Here is a 12,527-nt window from a genome sequence, read left to right as displayed (position 1 = left end):
TACTACTACTACTACTACTGGCCTCTCCTCTACTACTACTACTACTACTGGCCTCTCCTCTACTACTACTACTACTACTACTACTGGCCTCTCCTCTACTACTACTACTACTACTGCTGGCCTCTCCTCTACTACTACTACTACTACTGCTGGACTCTCTTTTACTACTACTACTGCTGGTCTCTCCTCTACTACTACTGCTACTGGCTCTCTACTACTACTGCTACTGGTCTCTACTACTACTGCTACTGGCCTCTACTACTACTGGTCTCTACTACTACTACTATTGCTACTGGCCACTCCTCTACTACTACTGCTGGCCTCTCCTCTACTACTACTACTGCTGGCCTCTCCTCTACTACTACTGCTGGCCTCTCCTCTACTACTACTACTGCTGGACTCTCCTATACTACTACTACTGCTGGCCTCTCCTATACTACTACTACTGCTGGCCTCTACTACTACTACTACTACTACTGCTGGACTCTCCTCTACTACTACTACTACTACTACTGCTGCATTCACAGAACAGCCCTTACTGACCCACATAAAGCATTCACAGAACAGCCCTTACTGACCCACAAAGTATTCACAGAACAGTGAACATAAATAACTGGAGATTAGAACAGCACTAGTTGGTCACACAGCCCTGGCATGGAAACAGGTCAGGGTACAGAATTAGTCTGAGACAACATCAACATCCAGGAGGAGAGACACACTATATATACACAAAAGTATATGGACACCCCTTCAAATTGGTAGAATAGGCTATTTCAGCCACACCCATTGCTGACAGGTGTATAAAATCGAGCACACAGCCATGCAATCTCCATAGACAAACATTGGCAGTAGAATGGAGTTACTGAAGAGCTCAGTGACTTTCAACGTAGGATGCCACCTTTCCAACAAGTCAGTTTGTCAAATTTCTGCCCTGCTAGAGCTGCCCGGTCAACTGTAAGTGCTGTTATTGTGAAGTGGAAACATCTAGAAGCAACAAGTACTCAGCAAAAACTACTCAGCAACAACTACTTAAAGTGGTAGGCCTAACAAGCTAACAGAACGGGAACGCAGAGTGCTGATATACATAGCACATAAAAATAGCCTGGCCTCAGTTGCAATACTCACGTCCAAACTTCCTCTAGAAGCAACATCAGCATAAGAACTGTTCGTCGGATCCTTCACGAAATGGGTTTCCATGGCCGAACAGCCACACACATCACCATGCGCAATGACAAGCGTTGGCTGGAGTGGTGTGTAGTTTGCCGCCATTGGACTCTGGAGCAGTGGAAACGCGTTCTCTGGAGTGATGAATCACGCTTCACCATCTGGCAGTCCGACGGACAAATCTGCGTTTGGCGGATCCCAGGAGAATGCTACCTGCCCCAATGCATAGTGGCAACTGTAAAGTTTGGTGGTGGAGGAGGATAATGGTCTGGGGCTGTTTTTCATGGTTCGGGCCCCTAAGTTCCAGTGATAGGAAATCTTAATGCTACAGCATACAAGGACATTCAATGCTTCCAACTTTGTGGCAAGCATTTGGTGAAGGCCCTTTCTTGTTTCAGCATGACAATGCCCCCTTGCACAAAGCAAGGTCCATACGGAAATGGATTGTTGAGATTGGTGTGGAAGAACTTGACTGGCCTGCATAGAGCCCTGACCTCAACCCCATCAAACACCTTTGGGATGAATTGGAATGGCGACTGCGAGCCAGGCCTAATCGCCCAACATCAGTGCCCGACCTCACCAATGGTCTTGTAGCTGAATGGAGCAATGTTCCATCATCTAGTGGAAAGCCTTCCCAGAAGAGTGGAGGCTGTTATAGCAGCAATGTTCCAACATCTAGTGGAAAGCCTTCCCAGAAGAGTGGAGGCTGTTATAACAGCAATGTTCCAACATCTAGTGGAAAGCCTTCCCAGAAGAGTGGAGGCTGCTATTACAGCAAAGGGGGGTCCAACTCCATATTAATGACTTCCCAGAAGAGTGGAGGATGTTATAACAGCAAAGGGGGGAACAACTCTATATTAATAGCCATGATTTTGGAATGAGATGTTCAACTAGCAGCTGTCCACAGACACTACATTACCAAAATTATCTCTATATAGCCTAAAGTCAGACAAGAGTTGCATTAAATCAGCCAACATGAATAAATACAACAGTATACTATGGTTAAATACTACAGTATTCTATGGTTAAATACTACAGTATTCTATGGTTAAATACTATAGTATTCTATGGTTAAATACTACAGTATACTATGGTTAAATACTACAGTATACTATGGTTGAATACTACAGTATACTATGGTTAAATATTACAATATACTATGGTTAAATACTACAGTATTCAGAGAGGTGGACTCGAGTACTACTCCAGTCGCACATTTTGCGACTTGAGACTTGACAGAAAGATAGACACTTGACCCAGTCTTGGACTTGAGCTGTATGACTCGAGAGACTTGTTAAGATTTCCCCCTCCCAAAAGGCATCACCCTCCTCTCATCTTGTCGCCTCCTGTCCTCTCACAGCACCTTCTGTTATTTGCCAACCGACCTCCACAGATCTCATCCAGTGGGCGGGAGTTGGAAAAAAAAAAAACATTCTCGATGTCACTCAAACTGTATCTGTCAACGCTAGCAGAGAGAAAGACACGAGAGGGTCCACTCCTGTCAAAATCTGTCCCTGCGGGAGTACAGCGATGAGCAACATGATAAGCAGACCGCCTGCCTTCTCACCTTTGGAACAACAACTACTATTGTTAAGAGTGGAGACCATCTCGTCAGTGCATCAAAGCTGGGACCGAGAGACTGAAAAACAGCTTCTATCTCAAGGCCGTCAGACTGCTAAACAGACATCACTAACTGCTGCTGCCTACATTGAGACCCAATCACTGGCCACTTTAATAATTGGATCACTAGTCACTTTAACTAATGGATCACTAGTCACTTTAACTAATGGATCACTAGTCACTTTAACTAATGGATCACTAGTCACTTTAACTAATGGATCACTAGGTCACTTTAACTAATGGATCACTAGTCACTTTAACTAATGGATCACTAGTCACTTTAACTAATGGATCACTAGTCACTTTAACTAATGGATCACTAGTCACTTTAACTAATGGATCACTAGTCACGTTAACTAATGGATCACTAGTCACGTTAACTAATGGATCACTAGTCACGTTAACTAATGGATCACTAGTCACTTTAACTAATGGATCACTAGTCACTTTAACTAATGGATCACTGGCCACATTAACTAATGGATCACTAGTCACATTAACTAATGGATCACTAGGTCACTTTAACTAATGGATCACTAGGTCACTTTAACTAATGGATCACTAGTCACTTTAACTAATGGATCACTAGTCACTTTAACTAATGGATCACTAGTCACTTTAACTAATGTCACTTTAATAATGTTTACACGTCTTACATTACTCATATCATACAATGGCTTGCGAAAGTATTGGCGTTTTTCCTATTTTGTTGCCTTACAACCTGGAATTAAAATAGATTTTTATTTGGATTTCATGTAATGGACTAACACAAAATATTACAAATTGGTGAAGTGAAATTCTAAAATATAAAAGACGGAAAAGTGGTACGTGCATATACATTCACCCCTTTGTTATGAAGCCCCTACATAAGATCTGGTGCAACCAATTACCTTCAGAAGTCACATAATTTGTTAAATAAAGTCCACCTGTGTACAATCTAAGTGTCACATGATCTGTCACATGATCTCAGTACATATACATCTGTTCTGAAAGGCCCCAGAGCCTCCAACACCACTAAGCAAGGGGCACCACCAAGCAAGCGGCACCATGAAGACCAAGGAGTTCTCTAAACATGTCAGGGACAAAGTTGTGGAGAAGTTCAGATCAGGGATTGGTTATAAAAAAATATATGGAACTTTGAACATCCCATGGAGCACCATTAAATCCATTATTAAAAATCCATTATTAAAAAATGGAAAGAATATGGCACTACAAACCTGCCAAGAGGGGGCCACCCACCAAAACTCACGGACCAGGCAAGGAGGGCATTAATCAGAGACAACAAAGAGACCAAAGATGACCCTGAAGGAGCTGCAAAGCTCCACAGCGGAGATTGGAGTATCTGTCCATAGGACCACTTTAAGCCATACACTCCACAGAGCTGGGCTTCATGGAAGAGTGGCCAAAAAAAGCTATTGCTTAAAGAAAGAAATAAGCAAACATGTTTGGTGTTCACCAAAAGGCATGTGGGAGACTCCCCAAACATCTGACTCTGGTCAGATAAGACTAAAATGTAGTTTTTTGGCCATCAAGGAAAAAACGCTATGTCTGGTGCAAACCCAACACCTCCCATCACCCCAAGAACACCATCCCCACAGTGAAGCAGGGTGGTGGCAGCATCATGCTGTGTTTTTTTTTCATTGACAGGGACTGGGAAACTGGTCAGAATTTAAGGAATGATGGATGGCGCTAAATACAGGCAAATTGTTGAGGGAGATCTGCTTCAGTCTTCTAGAGATTTGACACTGAGACGGAGGTTCACCTTCCAGCAGGACAATGACCCTAAGCATACTGCTAAAGTAACATTTGAGTGGTTTAAGGGGAACATTTAAATGTATTGGAATGGCCTAGTCAAAGCCCAGACCTCAATCCAATTGAGAATCTGTGATATGACTTAAATATTTTTGTACACCAGCGGAACCCATCCAACATGAAGGAGCTGGAGCAGTTTTTCCTTGAAAAATGGGCAAAAATCCCAGTGGCTAGATGTGCCAAGCTTATAGAGACACACCCTAAGAACCTTGCAGCTGTAATTGCAACAAAAGGTGGCTCTACAAAGTATTGACTTTGGGGGGGTGAATAGTTATGCACACTCAAGTTCTGTTTTTTTGTCTTATTTCTTGTTTGTTTCACAATAAAAAATATGTTGCATCTTCAAAGTGGTAGGCATGTTGTGTAAATCAAATGATACAAACCACCCAAAAATCCATTTTAATTCCAGGTTGCAAGGCAACAAAATAGGAAAAATGCCAAGGGGGTGAATACTTTAGCAAGCCACTATTGGTATATACTCTATTGTATACCATCTACTGCACCTTGCCTACACTGCCTGGCCATTGTTCATGCACATATACTCATTTACCCCTTTAGATTTGTGTATTAGGTAGTTCTTGTGAAATTGTTAGATTACGTGTTAGATATTACTGCATGGTCAGAACCAGAAGCTCAAGCACTTCGCTACACTCATGTTAGCATCTGCTAACCATGTGTATGTGACCAATCTGATTTGACATAGTTTATCTGACATTAATTAGTCAATTCAGTCTGTCATCATCATGACATCATGTGGTGGTTGGGGGAAAAGGGCTGCAATTTGTAATACATGTCCAAAATGATGCAATTACAACAGCCTCAACTTTGTTCTAAATATGACATCCCATAAAGAGAGGTAAGAATGAAAGTATTGCTGTGTAGCTAGCAGTGATGCAATGTTCTGGACCTTACTAACATTATTTGTGACTCTAAGCGCACGTCACTACTTCACAGGAGAGGCATTTGTACATAAACATAATTCTTTTTATCAAAATGTGTTTTTTGGGCAGAAATGCCTTATGCAACTTAATAACAAACTTGTATGCCATTTGTAAATATGAATACAATTGTTAAATTACAAATTGGTTCAGCCATGGAAAAAGGCAGGAACCTATCCTGTACAGATTAGTCTGCCATGTTGCAGGCTTCTGTCTATAACATGAGCAGCTCAGTATGTGTAGGTGATCTTTTCTAACACTGTTTTTATTAAAGAAGAATTGACAAAGTGTTGCTAACGCCCTTCACTTTCTGGAGGACCGAGTTTTGAAATCAGTGGAATGTCCTGTGGAAGGAGAGTATGATAGCTAAGGAGATTCTGGCTTTTGATTGCAAATATGCGGACAGAGTCGAAAAGACTACACACAGAAGGCTGTTGTATAAAACAACTGTCTCTGGATCACATCTTCAAACTAAGGGAAATCATGGCATCCGTGATTCTCATCGACGGGGCTGTAGTGGAGCATAATGTGACGGTAATGTGAAGAACAACATGACCTGCACCAAAGTCAAATTAGGATGTAACATTAGGCCAACAAGACAGTGTCCAAGTTCAGAATTTCTCAGGTAGAATGCCCTGCTTTTATTTAGTCACACTCACAACCGTAAGCAATTTTATGTAATTGTCTTGCCATTAACTTGCAAATAATGATCTTGTTGTGAGATTTTTTCCTGTAAAAAATGAATACAACTTAGCTAAAGTTAAGACAATGTTAGCTATATGATGTGGTCATTATTTGAACAAGCTAGCCAGCTAACTTAACGTTAGCTAACTAAATAACAACAAGCTAGAAACGACCCCAAACATTGTTTAGAAAGTTGCTTTTAGTAGCCTAGTTTGCTAGATTGACATATACTGAATTCATTTTTAAACAGATGGGTTTATTGGTGTTAAAATATACCAGTTATGCTATTTTGGACCACCAGGCTGCTGATGTCATGCAGCCTGTCGTTTTTTTGTATGTACTTTTTCATAACGACAAGGACAAGTTTGATGTTGGACGAAAATAGAATTTCATGATGTCACTGCGACAAGTGTATACAGACATTGTATAAACCAGCTTTTAGTATTGAAATCTTTGGTTGTTTATTACACTACCGTACTCACTCTGTTTAGCACATGGCCTCACATGTGAATCCTTAAAGAGATGGGTGGGGCTAAAGCTTAAGAGGTTGTGAATGATGTTGAATGGGTGTAGACAAAGAAGAGCTCTCCAGTAAGTACCAAAACATTAAAGGGTAATTTTCTCAAAAGTTGGGTAACAAATTTATCAACTTTAAAGCAGAATTACGTTCCCATTGTTCCTCAACTGTAGTGTTTGATATACAATTTTTCTAGCTCTGAGTCTATACTTTTATCCAATGTAAAAAACACCATTTCAAATTTCGCTACATAATACAGAGTCAAGCTGGTTGTCCCCGGAGAAAACATCCTAGTGAGCGAAACTGAGACAGAGAGGTGCTGTTTCCCTGTCCAGACAGCATCAGATACATGGTCTACACATACTGAGACAGAGAGATGCTGTTTCCCTGTCCAGACAGCATCAGATACATGGTCTACACATACTGAGACAGAGAGATGCTGTTTCCCTGTCCAGACAGCATCAGATACATGGTCTACACATACTGAGACAGAGAGATGCTGTTTCCCTGTCCAGACAGCATCAGATACATGGTCTACACATACTGAGACAGAGTGATGCTGTTTCCCTGTCCAGACAGCACCAGATGGGTAAAGAGGTATGGTAGGGCGGGCCAGGCCCTCTAAGGCCACCTATAACGCTGGCCCTGAGACAACATAAAATGAGCAGATGTCTTAGTGTCACACAAAGTCTTTCTTTGAATGTTCCCTCACCTGAGTCATACTCATCCTCCAGGATAGCCTTCTGCTTTAGTCTCTGCAGCTTCCCCATCATGGACTCAATCTGAGACAGGAACAGAATACAGTAGTTCAGTAGTCAAGCACTGTGAAACATCTGCCACAGACAGAAATACGACTAATACCAGGTCAATGTGTTGCTTTACATTACTGAGTACAGAATGTAACTATTACAGCAGAATGTAGCTCTTCTAAATGACCCTATATGTATAAAATATGTCTATGGTGCAAGACATACCTTAGTATTAGTACGGTTGTTGTGCAGGCAATCTTGAAGGACACCTTCGTACTTCTTGACCAGTTGGTCCCAGCCCTGGTCCTGGTCTGGAACGCAGTCATTCCAGGCAGAGGCGGTAGTGGGCGTGGCACTCTCGTACCCTGAGGTGAGGGAGGAGGCAGAGGCGGTAGTGGGCATGGCACTCTCGTACCCTGAGGTGAGGGAGGAGGCAGAGGCGGTAGTGGGCGTGGCACTCTCGTACCCTGAGGTGAGGGAGGAGGCAGAGACGGTAGTGGGCGTGGTACTCTCGTACCCTGAGGTGAGGGAGGAGGGAGTGGCAGCGTCAGAGTCCTCCGCTACTGACAGGGAGGAGGAGGCTTCTGTGTCCAGAGAGGAGGAGTCACAGTCAGGCTCCACCTCCGCCAGGTCAGAGGAGGGTAACTCCGCCCGCAGATGTGGTCCCGCCCCCTCCCGGCCTTCCCAGTGGCGGTCCTGCCACACCCAAGGTGAGAGCCGGTCCCGTACTCCGTCTGACTGGCTGAGAGGGACGGAGCCTGGCTCTGATTGGACACGACTCGGAGTTGACAGTTTTGAAACAGAAAGCCCCAAAGAGAGACCCAAAACTCCTAGTCGTGATTGGTTGGAGCTGGAGCCAGATGTCCTGGATGGTAATTGGTCAAGGGGGGCTGATACAGGTTGGCAGAGTGGGACAGACGCAGACCACTCCAGTGGTTCTGAGTGGGATGGGACTGATCTAGTTCTTAATGACCTAGCTGAGGACTGATCCAGCGGGTCTGGGTCTAGACTAGTGGAGCTGTTCAGTGGTTGTGGGTCTGGGTTTAGGCCAGGGGAGCTGTTCAGTGGTTGTGGGTCTGGGTTTAGGCCAGGGGGCCTGTTCAGTGGTTGTTGGTCTGGGTTTAGGCCAGGGGGCCTCTCACCAGCTGCGGTGTCTGTATTTTTCCTGTGATTGGAGCTCAGTGAATCAAGGCTCAGTGACTGTTGGATGAAGCTGAAAGAGGAGCTGAAGGGAGTGTCCCCTGAAGGAGGTGGCCTGGAGTGGCAGGTTGGCCGGGGGGACTGGGGTGACCTGGAGCCAGTGGAACCATAGGGACAGGTCCTGGAGTTAGGAGGGCAGAACTGAGTTGCAGAGGCAGCAGAACTAGACCTGGGGTTAGGGCTCAAGAGGCAGGGCTGTAGGGGGATTGACCCTGGGGTCAACCTGAAGTCACTCTGAGGGGGAGTGGGAGAGGAGGAAATTAAATGGTTGTTTTGGTAACTTAGGGATGGTTTGTATGCTTCTGAGCTGGATGTCTCCAGAGGAGAGAGCTGCTGGCTGACTGAGACACATGAGCCAGCTGGTGGTACATGTAGTCTCAGGGTGTTGCTCGTCTTTATGACATCACTGTGACCGTTCTGCCTGTTCATCCCATGACATCCAGATGCTCCGTTGGTCAGGCAGGCTGTCCTCCCCTCCTCCCTAGCCAGGGTGCTCTGTAGCCTGTGTAACTCTGTCCTCAGGTACTCTGGGCGCCGGTGCTGCTGGAGCCTCTTGCAGGTGGAGCTGCCAGCTGATGACGTGGGTGTGCCCAAGCCACCTGTCAAGAGGGAGATTAGATTAGCCATTAAACTAGGCTACAGGTTGGCAACAACACCACACAGGGCAAAATAACACAGAGCAACACAATACAACACATCACAGAGCAACATAACACAGAGCAACACAATACAACACATCACAGAGCAACATAACACAGAGCAACACAATACAACACATCACAGAGCAACATAACACAGAGTAACACAATACAACACAACACAGAGGAACACAACATGACACATCACAGAGCAACACAATACAACACATCACAGAGCAACATTACACAGAGCAACACAATACAACACATCACAGAGCAACACAATACAACACATCACAGAGCAACATAACACAGAGCAACACAATACAACACATCACAGAGCAACATTACACAGAGCAACACAATACAACACATCACAGAGCAACATTACACAGAGCAACACAATACAACACATCACAGAGCAACACAATACAACACATCACAGAGCAACATCACACAGAGCAACACAATACAACACATCACAAAGCAACATAACACAGAGTAACACAATACAACACATCACAGAGCAACACAATACAACACATCACAGATCAACATAACACAGAGGAACACAATACAACACATCACAGAGCAACATAACACAGAGCAACACAATACAACACATCACAGAGCAACACAATGCAACACATCACAGAGCAACATAACACAGAGCAACACAATACAACACATCACAGAGCAACATAACACAGAGCAACACAATACAACACATCACAAAGCAACATAACACAGAGCAACACAATACAACACATCACAGAGCAACACAATACAACACAATACAGAGCAACATAACACAGAGCAACACAATACAACACATCACAGAGTAACTTAACACAGAGCAACACAATACAACACATCACAAAGCAACATAACACAGAGCAACACAATACAACACATCACAGAGCAACACAATACAACACATCACAGAGCAACATAACACAGAGCAACACAATACAACACATCACAGAGCAACATGACACAGAGCAACACAATACAACACATCACAAAGCAACATAACACAGAGCAACACAATACAACACATCACAGAGCAACATGACACAGAGCAACACAATACAACACATCACAAAGCAACATAACACAGAGCAACACAATACAACACATCACAGAGCAACACAATATAACACATTACAGAGCAACATAACACAGAGCAACACAATACAACACATCACAGAGCAACACAATACAACACATCACAAAGCAACATAACACAGAGCAACACAATACAACACATCACAGAGCAACATAACACAGAGCAACACAATACAACACATCACAGAGCAACATAACACAGAGCAACACAATACAACACATCACAAAGCAACATAACACAGAGCAACACAATACAACACATCACAAAGCAACATAACACAGAGTAACACAATACAACACATCACAGAGCAACACAATACAACACATCACAGAGCAACATAACACAGAGTAACACAATACAACACAGAGTAACACAACACAGAGTAACACAATACAACACATCACAAAGCAACATAACAAAGCAACACAATACAACACATCACAAAGCAACATAACACAGAGTAACACAATACAACACAGAGTAACACAATACAACACAGAGTAACACAACACAGAGTAACACAATACAACACATCACAAAGCAAAATAACACAGAGCAACACAATACAACACATCACAGAGCAACATAACACAGAGTAACACAATACAACACAGAGTAACACAACACAGAGTAACACAATACAACACATCACAAAGCAACATAACACAGAGCAACACAATACAACACATCACAAAGCAACATAACACAGAGCAACACAATACAACACATCACAGAGCAACACAATACAACACATCACAGAGCAACATAACACAGAGTAACACAATACAACACATTACAGAGCAACATAACACAGAGCAACACAATACAACACATCACAAAGCAACATAACACAGAGCAACACAATACAACACATCACAGAGCAACACAATACAACACATTACAGAGCAACATAACACAGAACAACACAATACAACACATCACAGAGTAACATAACACAGAGCAACACAATACAACACATCACAAAGCAACATAACACAGAGCAACACAATACAACACATCACAAAGCAACATAACACAGAGCAACACAATACAACACATCACATCACAGAGCAACATAACACAGAGCAACACAATACAACACATCACAGAGCAACATAATACAGAGCAACACAATACAACAAAGAGTAACACAACACAGAGCAAAACAATACAACACATCACAAAGCAACATAACACAGAGCAACACAATACAACACATCACAGAGCAACACAATACAACACATTACAGAGCAACATAACACAGAGCAACACAATACAACACATCACAGAGCAACACAATACAACACATCACAGAGCAACATAACACAGAGCAACACAATACAACACATCACAAAGCAACATAACACAGAGTAACACAATACAACACATCACAGAGCAACACAATACAACACATTACAGAGCAACATAACACAGAGCAACACAATACAACACACACAGAGTAACTTAACACAGAGCAACACAATACAACACATCACAAAGCAACATAACACAGAGCAACACAATACAACACATCACAGAGCAACACAATATAACACATTACAGAGCAACATAACACAGAGCAACACAATACAACACATCACAGAGCAACATAACACAGAGCAACACAATACAACACATCACAGAGCAACATAACACAGAGCAACACAATACAACACATCACAGAGCAACATAACACAGAGCAACACAATACAACACATCACAGAGCAACATAACACAGAGCAACACAATACAACACATCACAGAGCAAAATAACACAGAGCAACACAATACAACACATCACAAAGCAACATAACACAGAGCAACACAATACAACACATCACAGAGCAACACAATACAACACATCACAGAGCAACATAACACAGAGTAACACAATACAACACAGAGTAACACAACACAGAGTAACACAATACAACACATCACAAAGCAACATAACAAAGCAACACAATACAACACATCACAAAGCAACATAACACAGAGTAACACAATACAACACAGAGTAACACAATACAACACAGAGTAACACAACACAGAGTAACACAATACAACACATCACAA

General features: G+C 42.8%; 1 protein-coding gene across 2 annotated transcripts in view; it reads right to left on the bottom strand.

Annotated features, from left to right (window-relative positions):
* The window catches only part of disc1 (DISC1 scaffold protein), a 97,072-nt gene that overhangs the window by 68,540 nt on the left and 16,005 nt on the right, over positions 1-12,527 (bottom strand). For both annotated transcript variants that reach the window (XM_090211967.1, XM_036956448.2), the window contains exons 2-3: positions 7,710-9,283; positions 7,448-7,517 (exon numbers count right to left, since the gene is read on the bottom strand). In XM_090211967.1, coding sequence (XP_090068093.1) covers positions 7,448-7,517; positions 7,710-9,283 — 1,644 coding nt within the window. The remainder of the gene's footprint in view (positions 1-7,447; positions 7,518-7,709; positions 9,284-12,527) is intronic.

The sequence above is a fragment of the Oncorhynchus mykiss genome, chromosome 20, assembly GCF_057628025.1.
Source record: "Oncorhynchus mykiss isolate SJ-2025 chromosome 20, ASM5762802v1, whole genome shotgun sequence".
Classification (NCBI taxonomy): Eukaryota; Metazoa; Chordata; class Actinopteri; order Salmoniformes; family Salmonidae; genus Oncorhynchus; species Oncorhynchus mykiss.
The sequence above is the reverse complement of the archived record's forward strand: the minus strand, read 5'-3'. Positions and strand labels throughout refer to the sequence as shown.